This window comes from Sceloporus occidentalis, unplaced genomic scaffold (genome assembly GCF_023333645.1).
Source record: "Sceloporus occidentalis isolate IW3139 unplaced genomic scaffold, rSceOcc1.0.p SCAF_188, whole genome shotgun sequence".
In the NCBI taxonomy this organism is placed as follows: Eukaryota; Metazoa; Chordata; class Lepidosauria; order Squamata; family Phrynosomatidae; genus Sceloporus; species Sceloporus occidentalis.
The window spans coordinates 14,994-36,577 of NW_028317168.1; the positions used below are offsets into that span (position 1 = coordinate 14,994).

The following is a 21,584-nucleotide window of genomic DNA, read 5'->3' on the forward strand; positions in this document are numbered from 1 at the left end:
CAGTATTACAGAAGTTTTACATACTTGCTACACAGTGATGACTAATGAGTACATTGTTCGTGAGATTACTCTGTGCCATGAGCTGGAAAAAATTACTGTTCGTCTAAAAGCTGCAATAACTTCTCATGGTGAGTAATTTTAACTACATGTGCAAGAAATTAATGTGTTTCTTAAAGGAAGTAAATGCCTTACAGGCTAATCTGCTAATTTTAATATACCGTATGTATTGAAGGCTATAAGAAACTAAAATGGCATTACGGGTGAATGTCTAAAAATAACATTTTTAATTCAAATGTAAATATACATATAAAAATACGTGATAAATGCCACTGGAAACAAATATGTTGATATGATTATAAGCGTACTTGTGTTATTGTAGAAGCCCTGGTTAAGGCAATTAAGACTCAACAAAAGGATGATTAATTTGACACACACAAATATATTATTTCTTCACACTTTTACCTGTTTTTTTTTTAATCATATTAGGGATTTTCCAGCACAGTTGTAACTTTTCACAATTATGTATTGTCATATGAGTACCTGTCTTTATATATATATAAAAAAAAAAAAAAATGCAAATAGGGCCTGTATAATCCCTCTGTCTCTCTCTCTCTCCATTTATCATATGTATTTTTTATGAATATGTTCAGTCATATGAAAAAGGAGGTACAACCTCTTTGAATTATATGGTTTTACATATCGGGACATAACAAATCTATGTTCCTTAGTAGGTCTAAAAATTTGTTAAATACAACCTCAGACGAAGAACAGCACACGACATATTACCGTGTCATGATTTATTCAACAAAAGTAAAGCCAAAATGGAGAAGCCATGTGCGAAAAACTAAGAAACTAAGTGCACCCCTACTGCTTCCATAGGAATTAAGATGCTAAGTAGCAGACAGGTGCTGCTAATAAAATTATCTTTAATTGATCTTAGAGAAGTGTGACCACCTCTATAAAAGCCGAAGTCCTATTAGTTTGCTGTTCTGGAGCATTTAAGTGTGTTCATACAATGCCAAGGAGAACATCAAAGATCTTAGAGAAGCACTTGCTGCCCATCAATCTGGGAAGGGTTAAAAGGCCATTTCCAAACAATGTTTGTATGTGTATGTATTGCCATTTTAGCTTCTGCTAGCGCTTACACCAAACCGTTCTAGTTGGTGTTTAAAGCAGCTTTCTACATTTTCCTTGTTTCCTTCTTTCTTTATCTTTCTATTACTACTGATGCACATGTATACAAATTAGATAAACTTGGAAGATTATGGGTCCACTGCCTGATGCCTTTTTTTGCATTTTAATTGTAATTTCTTCAGATTTTAACAGAAGTGATTAGAGTTTAAAGCACTTTATTCACAATTTGGATACATTTTGACGACTTATATAAATTTTCTGCACAGTTGTGTTATACAGAACATGTTTTATGCAAATTATGTTTTGTAGCCAATGTTACTGGCTCCTCTCCTGTCTTTCTCATACCTCAATACCTGCCAACTGATTTTCAGGCACTGTACTACTTTCCCAGCAGCTTTTGCGGCAGTAGAGTTTAAAGGTTGATTGGGGAGATTCTCTTATAGGAGCTGTAAAATCACATACTCCCATTGCAACTCCCATGTGTACACCCATGATGGCAAGGTAGATATTTGGTTAAAGCATGGAGGTGGCCATGTCACCCTGCCCACTTCCAGGACCTGCTGTGCCCCTTCCTGACTCTTGTCACACCCCCTAACAAAGGTGTCTTGTTTTGGATACCTGAAATGTTGGGAGTTATGCTTTCCGTAGGCATATGTAGCAATCATCATATTCCTTTGAATATGATCCAGACTTGACTCTCTCCTTGTAAGTCCCCGGTTCAAAAAGATTTTTGAATGGTTTATATGTATTTATTTACTGTATGTATGTACACTAGTCATAATGGTATGGTTACCATACCATAGTTAGTATGTTGGATTTGACCACACAGGCCAGCCTTCACCTTGGCCGCTCGTGACCTTGTTGCCGGTTCACAGCTTTTCCTTATTTGTACTACTTTTTGATACTGACCACTGTAGACTGGAAATAGCCCCCAAGAGCTGCATTTTTTTTAAATTTTTTTTTATTTTTTTGAAGATCCTCTGACCCAGTTGTCGCCATCACAATTTGGCCTTTGTCAAAGATCCTTACACCCGTCCATTTTTTCCTGCTTTGAGGACGAAGTGTTAGCTTGCTGTCTAATATATTCCATTCACTGACAGGTGCCATGATAACAAGATTATCAGAGTGTCATATTTGAAACGGATAATGTTTGACAGCCATACTCTTGGTTAATTTGTGAATATTACTGATTACTTTTCAAGCTGTGTTCTGTTGCATTTAACAATTAACAAGTATATTTCATGTTTTCTTGAATTTAGAACCAAAAGGAAATCTGCCACAAGCACTAATGGATCAGTTGTCTATAAAAACTCATGATGTGCAGACGCATCCTGTGTTCCAGGAGATGTCCCTGCTCCTGAAGAACTTGGAGAAGAGTGAAACATCTCTATCTAATCAAAGCCATAATTCAAAATACATAAAGAGCTTCTTTACACATGTAAACACTTTGGCTAAAGTTGTTATTCAAAGTTTAAACCCTGAGATTGGTAAGTATAAAAACCTGAAAGTTTAATATGTTTTTCATCATACTCTAATTTTAATTAGCATTTTAACTTAACTGACCCTTGTTCATTATTGTCATGTAAAAAGCACTTGAAGTTTCCTGCATATTCTGAAACCTAAGAATACCTGTCCAATTCGGCCATATAATACAAATGTCTGTCTGAGGAAGAGGTCAGAGCTCTATTCCTGCTATCCTTTTAAAAACGCCCATCAAAAACTAATTATTTTTCTTCTTCTTCTTCTTCCTTTGACAGTTAATCTTCCAAAGTTTCTCTCCCACTCTAGCTGTATTCTTAGTGACCTAAAGCAAAGCAATTAATTTTGTGACTCTGATGAGCTAATACCCTTTATTTTCGTATAAGAAAACTGTGTGTTTTTATCTCTTCCATTGAGTATGTGTCACCTATTACTTTGTAGGTTTAACAGTGGATTTGAAGGTGGGAAATCCTTTTATTTTTTTACAACAAAATCCGGCTCAGTTGATTTCACACTTGCTGTTTGAAAGGCAGGTTCTACCAGAAAGGTAAGGGGTCCGAAGTCTTTTGTAGGAATACATGTATATGCGATATGAATAATGTTTTGAGTGTTTACGCTATGTTGGAAAATTACTGAAAGGTGACCACTTATAGCTATTGTCCCTGATGTGGCATATCTAGGTATCATAGTGGTATATGTGGGGGGCATAAGGCATATTAGGGGAGCAGAGTGGCATATCTAGAAGTAAGGTGCATTATGAAATAAGGGAGGGGGACCTTAAAATGGCTATTGGGTTTTCCAAATTTCTGTTTATAACCTATGCTGACTAACTGCATAATAGATCCCAAAAATGTTAAAATACATGCATTCCTGTTTATTGGATAAAATACTGTTTTACCATTCCACTCCATTCCACAGTGTATTTTTTCTATAAAAATAAATTTTTTGTTAAAATATCGCCAAACTTGAATGGTGCGGCCTATAATCAAGCCAATACGATAAATAACATGAAAACCTTTACATTTTCATAGCACTACATGTCAAATGATAACCCCCTAAAACCGCTTATGCTTGAAGTATAAAAAATGCTATTGTAAAGGATGGATGTGATAGGTCTTGGCATTTCTGTGGTGTAGTCCACATTCGGGCAGCATCTTGGGTTAATGAATATTTTATTTTTTCTAATTTCACTATGGATCAATCCCAGTGAGACCTCCTGCAAGAAGGGTAGAGGCAGCTTAGCATGATGCATAATTAAATTGTCACAATAATTAAACTATAAATTATAAAGGGCCGTATCAGACCTTATTGGAATTGGCCCTTCATATTGCATCCTGGATTTAAGGAGCGGAAATGGTTAGTGAATACACCTATCTGTGAGATAAAACTTCACAATGTAATCATCAGTCATATTGCCCCTTTCCAAAATATTTCCAGTAGATCAGCATGCATTTCCATTTTGAAAGTTTCTTGTTTTTGATATTATTAGTGACATTTGTCTTAGAGGTTTTCCAAGATACAATATTAAAGTCGCAAAGTTTAAAGAGCCTCCCACTGTGATACATTAATAAATGTATTCAACCTTCGATTACATCCTACAGATTGTCGTCGCTGCTGGACAATGAAAACCTTTTGTTGAACGTGGAGCAAGTTATAGCAGACTGCTGTTGTGAGCCTTTGTTATTCTGGAACACAATGAAAAGTATCCAGGCACAATCCCTGCTAGATAATATTACAAAAACAGCTGTACAGTGTGTGGAAGCCTCTTTACCAGATATGCAAATCCTGGTTCCATGTGGTGGACTGAATACGGGGACTAATCATTCTATGAAACAATCATCTCCCATGTCTGACGCTAACCAGTACTTTCTTACAATGACAACCCTGAACTTTTTAAAATCGAAGTCAAAATTGACAGCAGCAATGGCCTGCTTTAGTGCGTCCATACGTCAAAAGCCACCTAAATCAAGTCTGTCGTGGATGGAGTTACGAAGTAACAAGAAAGAGAATCAATTGGAGGCAGACCAAATCGCAAAGGAGTGCGATGTGCTGCTTTCCGATTTTCCTGTTCTGCAAAGATTAATCTCTGTAATGTCTGCACCTTTTTTAAGTGCCTTGCCGGATGGTAGTGAACATGTCATGGCTATCCGCGGCAAGTTACGGACATCTTTAATTTCTCTAGGTTTTCACTCTTCTACAGCCGCTGATATAATTACCGACATTTTTCAGAAGGCAGTTTCCGAGACAAATTGGGAAATGGTATTCCAGATTCTAGATAGTTTTACTGGTGAAATTGAAGGACTTGAAGCAATCAAAGATGTCCTGTTGTCTTGTGCCGCTGCTGAAGGTATGCTTTTGTGTGGATGCATAATTATATGTACACGTAATAATGTCGACACATGCCACATTTTACAGACAATGGTTTTTGCTTAAACGTGTGAGAGCTATTATGACATGTAGACTAGTCAAGGCCTATGATGCCTGGATTATGAGATCGCTTTTTGTCTTGATCATTTTTTTTTTTTTTGCAAATAGAAAAGGATGGTTGGAGATACCTTTTAGCTGTCAATGATCCTGTTCTCAGGAGCACCATGGCCCTTCGCTTTCTTGACAAATGGCCTCTGGATGCCTCTGAAGAGATCTTAGATTATTGTTTGTGTGAAATGCATATTAATGATGATTTGAAACGGGACCTGCAAAGTAAAACAAAGGAACTGGAAATGTATCAAAAGGTATGTTCAAAATGTTTTCAAAGTAATTCAACTCCTTTTTAATGGGGTTCTAGGTATTTCAATGATGCAGTGTAAGTAACTGTTTATGTTAAGGTACTGCAGGCAAATAAACTGTTGAAGAATGACAGAACATGACTAACCTGCTTGAACTTCAGGTATATAGCACACCACCCTGAGAAGTTCTAAGAACTACAGGATCTTTTTGTTCTTTGGATTCTCACATGTAGTTTTAGTACATTGTTTCCTGGTGGAACCACACAGTATCTTTCAGTGCAATATATACCATATTTGCCCGAATATATAGACAGCACTTTTCCCCCACTTTTAAGTCTTTGAAGTGGGGGTGCGTCCTATAATCGGGGTTTAGCGTAGGGATGTGTAATTCGTAGTTCTGGCCGGGTGTTTTTTCTTTTTTAATTTTTCATTTAGCTCTGCTGCAGGTAAGCAGCAGGAATAGGATCCAGATCCCCCGCAGCGCTGCAGGTGACCTCCGGCAGGCGGTGGACGTCTGCGTGATGCACGTAGACAACCTCCGCTGCCGGCACTTCCGGCGTGACATAACCTTCTGGTGCTCCTGAAGCCCCGGCAGCGGGGATTGTCTGCGTTCATCACGCAGATGTCCACTGGCTGGCCCCGCTAGGCACTGGGGGGGGCAGAGTGGCATATCAGGGGGGCATAAAGCATTTCTACGGAGTAGAGTGGCATTTATAGGGGGCATAAGGCATATCTGGGGGGCAGAGGGGAATATCTATAAGTAAGGTGCATTATGAATTAAGGCAGACCTTAAAATGGCTATTGTTTTTTCAAATTTCTGTTTAAATATAAACATATGCTGACTAACTGCGTAATAGATACCAAAAATGTTACAATAAATGTATTCCTGTTTATTAGGTAAAATACTGTTGTACCATTCCACTGAGTATTTTTTCTTTAAATCGAGCCAATGTGGTATTTTATAAACCGCACTAGGGCTACAACTAACGATTATTTTAATAATTGATTAGTTGGCCGATTTATTTTTTTGATTAATCGGATAAAAAATTCAATTTTTTTTTATTTAAAATAATGTAATAAAAACGTACAATTTACACTTTCATCTCTTTATCGCAATGGCCTCTCGCTATTCACCTTCTTATTTTACTGACATAATAATAAAAGCTACAAGAACCCAAACAGTGTTTCTCAAACTAGGTTTTAATACAAAGTAATTAGTAAATATTAATTCATATGTTAACTATTTTTCATATTTAATAAAAACTGAGAAAAAAGCCTTGTTTATATTTTCTTTTATTTACAAAACTGCCCCCAGTTATGCACATCTGACCCCCAGCTTGCCACTCTGCCCCATATATGCCAGAGATTCCACTGTGCCCCTGATATGCCACTGTGCCCCTGATATTCCTTATACTCCTTATATGCCAGTGATATCCAACTGAGCCCCCTGATATACCTTTTACCCCCAGATATGTCTTATGCCCCCAATATGTCTTATAACTTCCAATATGCCACTCGGCTCCCATACACCCCTCTGACTCCCCCCCCCCCCTCCCTCCCATACACCACTCTGCCTCTCTCCCGACTCCCTGGTATTTTGTGAACCTCCGTTGCTGACAGGCACTTACACTGCATCTTCATAGAAGCCTCAGCGTAAGTGAAGGGCAGTAACGGAGGCTGTCTGTGTGATGCAGACCCCCACCAGCTGACAGAGAGGATGATCCTCTGCAGGAGACCTCGATTCTCTGTTAGCCGGTGGGGGTCTGCACATCGCACAGACAGCCTCCGTTACTGCCCTTCACTTACGCTGAGGCTTCTATGAAGCTGCAGTGAAAGTGCCTGTCAGCAACGGAGGGTCACAAAATACCAGGGAGGGGGGAGGAGTCAGAGGGGTGTATGGGAGGGGGGAGAGAGACGGAAGTGAGAGCCCGGCCGACAGTGAGGGGAATCTAGGTCCCCTGCAGCGTTGCGGGGGATCTGGATTCTAGTGTTATAATGCGATCTCTGTTTGAGGTCGGATTAAATAAGGATAAAATCGATAAAAATCGATTCGACTAATCGATAATGAAAATCGTTGATAACGATTTTCATTATCGATTAGTTGTTTCAGCCCTAAACCGCACCTTATATCACACCTGTAAATGAGTACGCACCTATTTGGAATCTACCTCATTGGAATTTTCATCAACTGCACCTTATTGGATGTTATATTTAGATTCTTATTTCATTGCAATTTATACTTTGACTTCTTTACAAAATATGCACCTTATTTTGCATGCGAACTGAGAATCTAACTCATTAGAACTTCATAAACCACATAGTTTTCACGTATTCACTGTGCACTTTCCCTTGTAAGTGTGGTTTTTATGTTTGCTGCTGGTTTTTCGCTGTTCTTTACAAAGCCACTGTACCACTGGCATTTTTAACTTGATTATTTTGAGAGTAAAGTATCTATTTTTTAAGGGAAATCAATCCCATTATATTGTCTGAGTACTATTAGATTGCTTTACTATTATTGCATGTATTTTACCTTTTATGCTTTTTAGTTTTACACAAGCGCCCCACTTTTTTTAGTTTTGAATTTACAGTTGGATATTGTAGAGAGTCTTGGGTTATGGGTTGCAACTGTGTTATTGGTCAGTTTATTAATACATATTATTTTTTTTCACTTATACACATTTTCTGTTGATTATGAGAGTTCTGAGAAAGCAGTCTGTTTTCTTAACAACAACAAGCTACATTCTCAAATCTGTCAGCATTGTCTACCAGCAAACATGATTTCTGGTCATTGACTTCATCACAGTAAAAGGTTTGCTTTTGCCCCAAACCAACTGCAGGTGCCTATGGCGTGTGTATATATTGGTAGCCATTATTTTTAGTTAAGTTGATAATAAAAGTTAAACTTTACTAATTCTGTAAGGATTTTGTATATTGTTATTTGTGTTTTTGCCTCTAAGCGAAGTGCATTCCTGTATTACATGTCTTTAATTATAGGAAAAATACATGAATAAACAGATATGTTAATAGTATTTGATACTTAACTATACTGCACTTCTTATGTCTTTTAGATACTTGGGGTGAAAAAGGATTTAATGTGGTCAAGCTGGCAGGATTTAAAAAAGGACTGTGTGGACAACCCCCATAGGATCATTAGTATCGTACTGGAAGCCAAGGTATGGACTTAATTTGTTCCTCTTTTGCTGGTCAAAAATTCTATGCCACTGCCTCATGAAACGATGATTTGGTCCTGTGATGTGGAGGTCAGTCCTACAACGCGTCTGGTGTTTGAACAAATCCTTCTCCATAGTCTTTGTCTTACATAAGCAACAGGAAGTAATATCACATCCTGGAATGCGCAGTACAGTGAGCCAGAGGGACTCGAAGGGATCCATAAGGAGCACAGTGCATGTGTCCTTGTTGTACCTTATTGTCACTTTTTGTATTGTTTCTTTTGCAGGACTATGTATTGTGTGAAGACTGGGCATTGTTTTATCCTATTCCAACAGAGCTTTTAATCAGTCTTCATTGTGAGCATCTCCTGCATCTATTGCGAAACAAAGACACCGAGAGATCCCTACAGGTAATTAGTTTGGATGTGTAGGAGAAAAATATGTTTATCATATACCGTATTGTCCTGATTATAAAATGCACTCCCCCTAATCTAAATCTTTAAATTACCAGTGTGGCCTATAACATGGATTGAGATATTCAGGATAGCAAGTGGTACGTTTTTACACAATGTCACACGTCTCCCAGAAACGCAGTTGTTTTTCTTGCCTCTTAAAAATATCCCTGATACACGCTCTCTCTGTGTCTCCATACCTTGATTGTCCTTTTCCATTTCCACTTCTCCTCTTGCATTTTCTTGTGCTTCTATTTTTTATTTTTTTTGATCCGCTTCTCTCTGAGCCCTTCCTCAAAAGGACAGAGCCTGCATGCGCGCCCTCTACCCCGGTTGGAGCTACAAGGGAGAGGCTGTCCGTGTGATGAGTGCCGTGGATCTGCCCTTTTACAGAAGTACTCCAAAAGGCCAATATATTGCAGATAGGCTCACAGAGAAAGAGAAGCATTTATGCACCCCTCTTTCTTCTGGAGTCTGTCTGCATTATTCTGTCTTCTTGAAGTACTTCCACAAGAGGGGGACATAGTTGACAAGAGAAGGTAGGGAGACACTGAGAAAGTGAGAGTGTGAGAGAATACTGTTTTTGTAACCACATACAATAATAAAGGGCAGATCTGTGATGCAGAATTGAACCTTAACGCCCTCTGCGTTATCACAGGGGAGGCAGGGTGTACTGGAAGAATGGGTATCTTGGAATTCAATTGCGCAAGTACACAAGTTGTAGGTAGAATGCAGATGTAGGCAAAGTCAAATATCACCAACACGTACCGCAAAAGAATATTCAGGGTTACAAGCCAAAGTCAAGAGCAGGCAGCAGTCAATGTAGTCAAAGATCAAGCAGTATTGTACGAGGAAAGCTAGTGAAGCACATTAGGCACTATCACAGGCAAAGTATTTCATTATACCGAGGGCTTAATTATCCCTCATAGACTAAAACACTCCCATGGAGACAATTGGGAGGTAGGGGAAATATTATATTATGGCCATTTAACCGTGCTCATGAATATTCATGTGGCGTCGCCCCCTCTGCAATTCTCCTGAATAAGGGAATGCTCGCCTCTTTCCACGAAGTGTACAAGTCAAGAAGTTTGGGGAAGGGGGAGTTTCCCGGGTGCCATATTAGCACATAGGGGCAGGTTGCTTCAGGGCCGGTCCAAAATTGTTCACAAAGAACTGCTCTGACGTTGAAGGAAAATAAGGCATGATTTCTTTGTAGTATATAACTATAAAATAAGATATCATTTGAATGTGGCAAGCCCCCCCCTTTATCACTAACTTCATGTAACCATAATACACAACCATAAACATAGACAGAAGATTAATGATTAATAGTGTTAAAATGTATGGTCAAATTAATACAAATGCAATACAGTGTTATAACAAACACAATATTGAACACTTTAAATATGAGAATTAATCTGAATCTTAATGTGATTTTAATGATGTGTTAATTTATCTGGATAAAAGAACAAAACAATCTATACTGAGTAATGACTTTGGTTACTTCGTAATCTGAGTTAGGATCGACAATCATGTGAAAAAGAAATGACACCTTCTTTGAATTCTATGGTTTTTCATATCAGGACATACCAATCATATGTTGCTTAGCAGGTCTAGAACTTATGCAAATACAACCTCCAATATTACACCATGCCGTGATTTTTTTCAACAAAAATAAAGCCAAAATGGAGAACCTATTTGTGAAAAACTAAGTGATGCAATAGCTTGTACAACCACATCAAGCAGCAATATCTAAAAGTAATTGATTCGACTGTATCAGTCTCTCACATAGTTGTGGAAGATTTTTGGCCGACCCTTTACAGCGTTGCTTCAGTTCACGTGTTCACGTGTGGGCACGTGCCTCTTAAGGTCCCGCCACAGCAGTTCAATCGAGTTGACGTTTGGACTTTGACTGGGCCGTTGAAACACCTTGATTATGTTCTTTTTCAGCCTTTCTGTTGTAGATTTGCTAGTGTGCTTGGGATAATTTTCCTGTTGCATGACCCATTTTCGACCAAGCTTTATCTGTCGGACAGATGGCCGCACGATTGACTCTAGAACACTAGAGAGGAGTTTGTTGTCGATTTAATGACTGCAAGGTTCGCAGGTTCTGTGGCTGCAAAACAAGCCCAAATCCTCACCCTTCTGCCACCATGCTTGACAGTTGGTATGAGGTGTTTCTGTTGCTATGCCGTGTTTGGTTTTTGTCAAACGTGGCACTGTGCATTATGGCCAGATATCTCCACTTTGGTCTTGTCTGTCCAAAGGAAATTGTTTCAAAAGTCTTGTGGTTTGTTCAGATGCAACTTTGCAAACCTAAGCTGTGCTGCCATGATCTTTTTAGAGAGAAGAGGCTTTCTGCTGGCAACCTTTCCAAACCATACATGTTCAGTCTCTTTCTAATTGTACTGTTGTAAATGTTAACATTTAACATACTGAGGCCTGTAGAGTTTGAGATGTAACTCTTGGGTTTTTGCAGTTTCTCTGTGGGGTCAGTTTGCTTGGACATCCACTCCTGGGAAGATTTGCAATTGTCTTGAATGTTTTTATTCCTAGATTGATGGACAGCAACAATTTCTGCTCTAACATAATGGCTGATGTCTTTCTCCCTTGGCATGTGGTACCACGCACACCTGAATGATAAAACTTTTATAGAGGTTGTTACACTTGCAATCAATTAATCAAGGGCATTTGATTAGCAGCACCTGTTTTGCTACTTAGCATCCTAATTCCTATGGAAGCAGTAAGGGTGGTTTTCTCACATGGCTTCAACATTTTGGCTTTATTTTTATTGAATAAATCATGACATGGTGTAATGTCATGTGTTGTTCATCTGAGGTTGTCCTTATCTAATTTTTAGACCTGTCCTGATATGTAAAACCATAGAATTCAAAGAGGGTGTACTTTCTTTTTTAGATGACTGTTACTAAATAATGCACAGATATTATAAAATGTGTTCTTCTACCACAATCGGTGAGAAGTAAGCAATGACGCAGATCCCATAGAAGACCACTGCCGTCCTAGACCTCCAAAATAAGTTATATAACCCCCAGGGCCAGCTTCTGAAGTCAGAAGAGATTAGTTTTTAACCCAGCAGGCCAACAAACCACTTCTTCTGCAATCCCAACCAACTTTTTACAGACTACTATAGAATAGGATATAATGGGAAGATGAGATGCTACTATACCACTCCAATGTGCGATTACGGGGTCTTGATCATTCGCTGCTATGCAACCAGTAATTACTAGCACTCATCATAGGATAATAGTGAAATAGTAGAAAGATTAGGTAAAGGATTAGTCAAAAGAATATGTTATGGTGCATTGGCCAAATGCCTGTGAAAATAATAAATGAAAAGGTATGGATATTGCAAGAGTTATGCGATTGATGAATCCCCTATTCCTCTTATTCTTCTCTTCTATAACTTTATTATCTCTATGATTTTTGTCTTAAATGGGAAGGTTTTAGGGCATATACTAATTATAAAATGCCCAAATAATGGAATTGTCTGACGTACATGTTGATCAGTAATTATCAGATCTAGCCTGGAGAGCAAAAAAAATAAATCTAAATTTTATGCCTTGAGCAAAAAAACTATTATTTCTAGAATATTCATTGTTGAATACCTTATTAACTACATAATCAATATACTGAAATTATAAAAGTGTAATATATCATTAAATGTATGGGTTTACAAATCTATAACCTATATTAATAGATATAAATGTAAGGATTCAGGGTTCTTCTTTAGGGAATGTATAATGAATAAAGTGTTGTTTTAAAACATGTATATTGAAATTGAATTAGCTCATGTGCACAAAACATTTAATAATAAAACAAAAGGGCTACTTTAGCATTAAAATGATGATGTAGTTCTTTCAATTTCTCCTTTGTCCTCGGGAAGCTTCTCAACTAACAGCATTCTCCCAGACCCCATCTAGCGCAGCTTGGTTCTGAGTCTCCTGACCCAAAACACTTCTGTTCACTACACTCTTTTTCGTTAGACTGGCTCTTGTAGCCCCTATCTACCGTATTTCCCCATGTATAAGAGGCACCTTTTTTTTTTTTTTTTTTTTTTTTTTTTAAATGCGGGGTCTAAAAACTGGGCGCATCTTATACAGTGGTTGTAGATTGCAGTTACTACGGTACTTGCCAGTAACTCCCTGCAGTCACACTGCCGATTGGCCCTGCCCCTTTCTGACTCACTGCCGGTTGGCCCGCCCCTTTCCTTATAGCATGCACACTGCTCAAACAGCAACTCATCTAACAGTATAGAATTAATATTTGGGCTGCTGAAAGTCAGGGGAGGTGGGGGTTAATTTAAGGGCAGTTATGGTTGATGGGGTCTTTAGGGTTAATTTAGGGGCAGTTAATGGATGGGAGTGATGAGGATGAGCATGAATTTTATGATACGTTTTTTTTTCAAATTTCCGGCCCCAAAATTAAGGAGAGTCTTATACATGGGGAAATATGGTAGTTCTTCCAGAATCCCTTCTATCTCCCAGAAAGTGGTTCACCCAACTCCTCTTTCCGGAGAGTTCCTGTATGACCCTGTTATGGTGGAGACAGTCTATGAAAATACACACATATAAGTTAAAATACAGCATCTTCTGCTTCAGCTGACTTTACATTGTAAAACCAGAAAGGCTATCGTACATACACCCATACCTTCTTAAAAGCATATGTTTATGAATTAAATGTAATATTTCATTTTAAAGGCACCCTTCATTTCTTACCGTCCCCATCTTTAGGGTGAATGACTGACATAGAAAATGAGCCCTCTCAAATAGATATAGTACATTTTACTATGTGTGCTTTAAAAAACTGTATGAGACACAAGTGACCTGACAAACACCGATATTTAAAATTTAGGGTACTGTGAGACATAATTTAGCCGAATCGTAGAGGCACTCGGTTAACATGTTTCACCTATAGTTTTAACTCAGTCATATCATTAGCCTTCCATTACCATCGCAGGCTTGGCATCACTGCAACCATTTGCTTTCTCTCTTGTCACTCTCCGGTACCTGTGCCACCAACACCGCTCCCACCATAGGTTTCTTTAACCCTTGCCTTCCATGCCTTGTTTTAGGCCTCTGGCTCCTGCCCACCGTGACATCTGGTATATTTTCACACCAGCAATTTTTTTTTTTTTGCTGTTCACTTACACAGTGTGTTGAAGAGACCACACAATAAAGAAACACTGTTTATTGATTGTGCGTAGTGGTGATCTGAATGAAGGTGTTATCTTGCCCAAATCCTTCTTGATTTTCTTATCCTACTCGTCTCAGCATTATTATCTGGCTTTACAAATGGTCATCTAAAAAATTGTAGACATATAAAATACACAAAACATACATAGTAACATAGTAACATAGTTCATAAGGTTGAAAAAAGACCAAAGTCCATCAAGTTCAACCTATATACATATTGTGTCCCTACTGTGTTGATCCAGAAGAAGGCAAAAAAACCCTTATGAAGCAGATGCCAATTGCCCCATACCAGGGGGAAAATTCCTTCCCGACTCCAAATATGACAATCAGAATAAATCCCTGGATCAACGTTCTGTCCCTATTAATCTAATATCCATAACTTGTAATATTATTGCTTTCAAGAAACACGTCCAAGCTCCTTTTGAACTCTTTTATTGAGTTTACCATAACCACTTCCTCTGGCAGAGAGTTCCATAATCTCACCGCTCTTACTGTAAAGAACCCCCGTCTGTGCTGGTGTAGAAACCTTCTTTCCTCCAACCGTAGAGGATGTCCCCTTGTTATAGATACAGTCCTGGGTATAAATAGGTCCTGGGAGTGATCTCTGTACTGTCCCCTTATATATTTATACATAGTTATTAAATCCCCCCTAAGCCGTCTTTTTTCCAAACTAAATAACCCTAATTCTGATAATCTTTCTGGGTACTGTAGTCCTCCCATTCCCCTTATTACTCTGGTTGCCCGTCTTTGAACCCTCTCCAGCTCCACTATATCTTTCTTGTACACTGGTGCCCAGTACTGTACACAGTATTCCATGTGTGGTCTGACTAGTAACTTGTACAGTGGTAGAATTATTTCCTTGTCGTGGGCATCTATGCCCCTTTTGATGCACCCCATGATTTTATTTGCCTTAGCAGCAGCTGCCTGACACTGGTCGCTACAGGTAAATTTACTGTTAACTAAAACTCCTAAGTCCTTTTCCATGTCAGTCGTCCCCAGTGTTTTCCCATTTAATACATATTCCCAGCCTGGATTTTTCTTCCCCATGTGCATAACCTTACATTTATCTGTGTTGAACCTCATCTGCCACATCCCAGCCCAAGCCTCCAACCTATGCAGATCCATTTGTAATCGTGCACTGTCCTCTATTGTGTTAACCACGTTACAGAGCTTAGTATCGTCTGCAAAGATTGATACTTTACTATACAATCCCTCTACAAGGTCATTAATAAATATATTAAAAAGAATAGGACCCAAAACTGACCCCTGTGGTACCCCACTAGCAACAGTAACCCACTCAGAGTATGTACCATTAATAACCACCCTCTGTTTCCTATCACTGAGCCAGTTACTTACCCACATACACACATTCTCCCCCAGCCCAAGCATTCTCATTTTATGTACCAGCCTTTTATGTGGCACCGTATCAAATGCTTTGGAAAAATCAAGATATACGACATCCAGCGATTCACCCCGATCCAGTCTTGCGCTCACCTCCTCATAAAAGCTGATCAGGTTAGTTTGACAGGACCGATCCCTTGTAAACCCATGCTGATATGGAGTCATACACTTATTTTCATTGAGATACTCCAAAATAGCATCTCTTAGGAAACCCTCAAACAGTTTACACACAACAGAAGTTAAACTAACAGGCCTATAATTCCCCGGGTCACTTTTTGTCCCCTTTTTGAATATTGGCACAACATTTGCTATGCGCCAGTCCTGGGGAACAGACCCTGTCACTATAGAGTCCTTGAATATTAGAAATAGGGGTCTGTCTATTACATTACTTAACTCCCTTAGAACGCGGGGGTGAATGCCATCTGGACCTGGTGATTTGTCTATTTTGATTTTTTTTAGGCGGCACTGCACTTCTTCCTGGGTTAGACAGGCGACATGTACTGGGGCAGTTATCTCATCCTGCTGTATATTACCTGGCATTTCATTTTCCTCTGTGAATACAGCAGAGAAGAATATATTTAATAGATTAGCTTTTTCCTGATCCCCGTCTATAACTTCTCCCTCATTACTTTTTAAGGGGCCAACGCTTTCATTTTTAACCTTTTTACTATTTATATAGTTAAAGAACATTTTGGGGTTTGTCTTACTCTCTTTGGCAATGAGTCTTTCTGTCTCCACTTTTGCTGCTTTTATCTGATTTTTACATATTTTATTTTTTTCCCGATAGCTTTTTAGTGCTTCCTCACTGCCTTCCTGTTTTAGTAGCTTAAATGCCTTTTTTGCCATTTATTACCCCCTTTACATTTTTATTTATCCACATTGGTTTTCTCTTGTTCCTGACTCTTTTATTCCCATACGGTATGTACCTTTCACAGTGAGAATTTAAGATATCCTTAAAAATCTCCCATTGAGTGTCTGTACTCTTGTTTTTGAGGACATTTTCCCAATTTACAGTGTTAAGGGCTTCTCTTAGTTGATCAAACTTTGCCTTCCTAAAGTTCATGGTTCTTGTGGCTCCTCTAAGAGTTCCCTTATTGAAGGACAAGTTATAATGTATCATATTGTGATCACTATTTCCTAGATGCCCCCTGACCTGCACATTAGTTACTCTGTTAGGTCTGTTGGTTAATATTAAGTCCAGTAGGGCGCCCCCTCTGGTCGGGTCCGGTACCATTTGGGACAGATAATTATCCTTACTTATAGTCAGAAACCGGTTTCCTTTATGAGATTCACAGGTCTCTGTTTCCCAGTTTATGTCGGGATAGTTAAAGTCCCCCATAATAACCACCTCATTGTGATTTGCTGCCTTGTTTATTTGCTTTAATAATTGATCTTCTGCTGCTTCTATTATATTTGGTGGCTTATAGCAAACCCCGATCAGTATTTTATTATTTTTCTTTCCATATATTTCTACCCATAATGACTCCACATTATCATTTCCCTCACATAAAGGCAAACTCCTCCCCCTTTTCGTTTTTTTCGATCCTTCCTGAATAGACTATAACCCTGTATGTTAACCGCCCAGTCATAGCTATCATCCAACCATGTCTCTGTTATACCCACTATGTCATAGTTTTCTTCAGACATTATTAACTCCAGTTCGTCAGTTTTATTGGTCAGACTTCTGGCATTAGTAAGCATACAATTTAGAGGTGTATGGTTTTTTTTCCCTATGAAGCCTATCCCTATTGACTATTCTAACCCCTCCCTCCGCTCCACCCCCAGGTACATTTATAAGCCCCAGCTTTCTATCTACACTATCTTTCCCTTCTATATTGTAGTTTCCCTCCCCCCCTTTACCTAGTTTAAACACTCCTCCACCCTTCTGGCCATCTTCTCCCCGAGCACAGCTGCACCCTCCCCATTGAGGTGCAGCCCGTCCCTACCGTAGAGCCTGTATCCGACAGAGAAGTCGGCCCAGTTCTCCATGAACCCAAACCCCTCCTTCCTACACCAGCTTCTGAGCCACTTGTTTAGCTCCCTAATCTCCCGCTGCCTCTCTGGTGTGGTACAGGTAATATTTCAGAAAATACTACCTTGGAGGTCCTTGCCTTAAGCTTGCTACCTAAGTCCCTGAAATCATTTTTAAGGACACTCCGCCTACCTCTCACTTTGTCATTGGTGCCAATGTGCACCATGACTGTTGGGTCTTCTCCAGCCCCCCCCAGTAATCTGTCAACCCGATCCGCGATGTGCCGAACGCGAGCGCCAGGCAGACAACACACTGTTCGGCGATCCCGGTCTTTGTGACAGATCGCCCTGTCTGTCCCCCTAATAATTGAGTCCCCCACTACCAGCACCTGTCTGGCCTGCCCTGCGCTCCTCCTTCCCTCCTTACTGGAGCAGACACCCCTCTGGTGGTCAGAGGCAGTGACTTGCTGCAGTACTGCTAACTCTGAACTAACATCCCCCTCATCTGCCAACCGGGCAAACTTGTTGGGGTGTGCTAGATCAGGACTAGCCTCCCTGGCGCTTTTCCCCCTACCCCGCCTTCTAACTGTAACCCAGCTAGCTGCCCGACTGTCCTGTACCTCCATCCCGCTATCCTCCCCCAACTCTACCCCCAAGAGAGCTTGCTCAGTGAGCAGCAGACTCCTCTCCAAGTTGTCAATAGATCTCAGTGTTGCCAGTTGCTCCTCTAGACTCAGGATTTGTGCTTCCAAATGAGCAACCTGCACACATCTCGCACAGCAATATGCACCCTCGAAGCGCTGATCAAGGATTGCATACATTGAGCAAGATGTACACCTGACCGCATTGTCAAACATGGAGGACATCTTGGCAATGGGGATAGCTCAAATAACTGGCAAAAACAGACAGTAAGGTGCAATATATATATATATATAAATATATGGAATCACAAGGATTTATACTTTACCCTCCTTCTTGCTTTTTAACTCCTTCTTTGTTTGTAACTCCTCACTTAGAGATGTCACTTAGGAGATTCGCCCCAGCTCAGGATTCGCTTGTGTGTCCAAGCTAACTACATACGTAACAGCTACTAAAATACTAAGACTTCCCATAAGAGTAATTTTGTGGTGTCTTCTCCACCCACCTTTAAAACATCAATTATAATCATCACTCCACTATGATCAAAATATAAGCCTCGGATAGATTCACCTAATCTTATGAGTTTATAATTATTTAATCTAGCAACAAACATAAAAAACAACATATCTGTAGCTGGCAGTGTAGGCGCCCTAAACTAATAAAATAATAATAAAATTAATTTGGCCCACCTGAGAATTTTGAGGATTATTCTTAAGAAAAATTAAAAAAAAAAGGTATTGATTAAATCTCCTGAAAGAAATCGCACATGTTTAATGTCCCAGTCTCACAGGTTTTCTTCTTTTTTTTCCATTTTAATTCATCTCCTATTTTACTGAAAATGAATTCTTTAAACAAATAGATTAGCACCTTGTTACAATAATAAATTAAAACAAATCTACAAGAGGACCCTAGTTCTCTTCTGATTTAGCTATGCTTTTTGTTTTGTAACATTCCTTTTTATTCTGTACACTTCTGTCTTTATAGTGTCCGCTTCATATACACTGTTACTTTACACTGTAGCTCATTATTCTCCTTTTTAACACTTTCCTTCTGGGCCTTAATGACATGGTAGGGAATCCAAGCCATGCACTATTACCTCTACTCTTAGATTCTCATCTAGTATAATTTAAAACCACTTGTATCACCCTGCCTCCAGCTATCACCCATGAGTCTTTCCTGAACATGGTGTCCTTTAGCAGAGTAAGAGTGGCAATTTCTGGCAAAATGTCCTACTTTACTTTTGGGGGGCTGCTCTGATACACCTGGCTCTGAAGCGAAAGGTCTTAATACTGACACAGGCGTTGCATTTATTTTGCAGTGATTTTTTTTTTTATTCTACGATTAACATTCTCATCTAAACCTTGCCCATCCATTTCATTTACATCATTTTCTGTAGCTGTACCTCCTTACTTTCAGCTCTGTAATGCACATGATCAGTCTTCCTCTTACTGCAAATTGCAAGGGTCCTAAACTTTCCCTCTGCACCCTTTAGCCTCGGGTAAGCTGCTCATTTGCACTACACAATTTCTAATTTTCTTGCCGTTTGCTTACAAATAAAGTTGCTACACTTTCAACTGCTCCGCTATCCGACGGGCAGCAAAATCCAAAGCACGGTCCATAAAGCCACAGTTGGATGAGTTTGCTGTGGAAGAACTTGACGGGCTTGCACAGAACCCTGACCGCAACGCCATCAAACAGCTTTAGGATGAACTGGAATGGAGATTGCATCCAGGCCTTCTCATCCAACATCAGTGCCGGAGCTCATGAATGGACAAAAATTCCCACAGAAACACAGAAGCATTCCCAGAAGAGGGGAAGCTGTTATAACTGCAACTTCCTATTAATGTCTACATATTGAGAATGTGATGTTCTAAAAGTCCATGTTGGCGTAATCATCAGGGGTCCCAATACTTTTGTAATAATTGTGGCTTATGTTTTTGTGATCTTTTAGTTACTACAGAGGATAAAGGTCCAAGAACTGCAGCTTGCCATCACTGAACAAGCATTACTTCAAAATACCACCATATTTGCCTGCCATTTCTTATCCGACTACCTGCTGTCTCATTTCCAAAATGTACTTTCAGAAACCCGTCGGCATGAGATACAGTGTATGTTCATGGGTTCAAAGGTAAGGTAAAGATAAGTGAAATAAGTATTTACTTAAATGTCATACTAGCTACTATAAAGAGCTTCACTTTGCAAGGCAAACTCAAATGCAGCTTTTAATTGCCAATGAAGTCATACATTTAATTCCTCATTTGTTTGCATTTGTTAAATACATTTATTGTGGTATGTTTTGATATGTATATTTTTTTTGTCTTTTCCATCTTGTTTTTTTAATATTATTTCTGTCTCAATTTAGATATTGCTGTTACTGCCAGAGTCTGCTCATTCAGATTATAAACATCTCATCTCCAACCCTCTCCTCCTAGTAGAGCAACTGTTGATGAATATGAAGATGGGATGGGCTTCTGTTGCGGTGCAAACTGTCCAGCATCTTTTGGCTGAACTTGATTGTAGTCTCTGCATTGAAGATATAGACATATTATTGTGTACATATGCAGGAAAAGCCTTGGATATTCCATTTTCATTCCGTGAAAGGAAATCTGGTTGGTGACACATATGCTTAGTTTGTTCTATGGGGGGATTCAATTATTTATAAATCTACAGTGTTGTGAGAAGTGTTTAACCTCTTGCCTTTTTCTTTTTTTTAAAAAAATATTTGTCACACTTAAATTATTTCGGATCTTCAAAATAATTTTAATATTGGATAAAACTTGAGTAAACACAAATTCAATGTTTAAATGATATGATGATTTCATGTATATAAGGAAATAAGCTATACGACCCTACCTGGACATATGTGAAAAAGTAATTGCTCCCTTAGATACTGAATCAACCAATTTTCCAAATATAATTAGGTTACATAGAACCTGTCTTGCAAAGTGAAGTAGGCTAAAGGGCTCAAAAAGCAGCACATGATGCCACAATATAAAGACATGCAAGAACAGATAAGAAACATTGATATCTATCAGTTTGGGAAGAGATTATGAAGCCATTTCTAAGGCTCTTGGACTATACTTTGGTAAGAGCCATTATTTACAAATTGGGAAAACTTGGGACAGTGGTGAACATTCCCAGGGGTGGCCAGCCTGCCAAAGTTTCTCCAAGAGCATATTGAACCCTCGCCCAGGAGGTCACAGTCATGCTGGAATAGAAAAGTGCCTTCCACAAACTGTTTCCACAAAAACATCTTGTATACGCCCTTCAGCATACCAAGACATTTTGGACAATGCAATGCCTTAGGGAAGGCCCTTTTCTACTCCAGCATGACTGTGCCCCAGTGCATAAAGCAAGGTTCATAAATTGGATTAGTTTGGTGTGGAAGGACATGACTGT

At 39.2% G+C, this 21,584-nt stretch overlaps 1 protein-coding gene across 1 annotated transcript in view; it reads left to right on the forward strand.

The window, feature by feature from the left end:
* The window catches only part of LOC149278447 (zinc finger FYVE domain-containing protein 26-like), a gene marked incomplete at its 5' end in the record, with an annotated part of 78,949 nt that overhangs the window by 14,892 nt on the left and 42,473 nt on the right, over nt 1-21,584 (forward strand). The window contains 9 exons of the mRNA XM_089501931.1: nt 36-128; nt 2,394-2,621; nt 3,055-3,160; nt 4,215-4,960; nt 5,149-5,345; nt 8,408-8,512; nt 8,797-8,919; nt 20,137-20,313; nt 20,548-20,794. Of these exons, the coding sequence (XP_089358057.1) occupies nt 36-128; nt 2,394-2,621; nt 3,055-3,160; nt 4,215-4,960; nt 5,149-5,345; nt 8,408-8,512; nt 8,797-8,919; nt 20,137-20,313; nt 20,548-20,794 (2,022 nt within the window). The remainder of the gene's footprint in view (nt 1-35; nt 129-2,393; nt 2,622-3,054; nt 3,161-4,214; nt 4,961-5,148; nt 5,346-8,407; nt 8,513-8,796; nt 8,920-20,136; nt 20,314-20,547; nt 20,795-21,584) is intronic.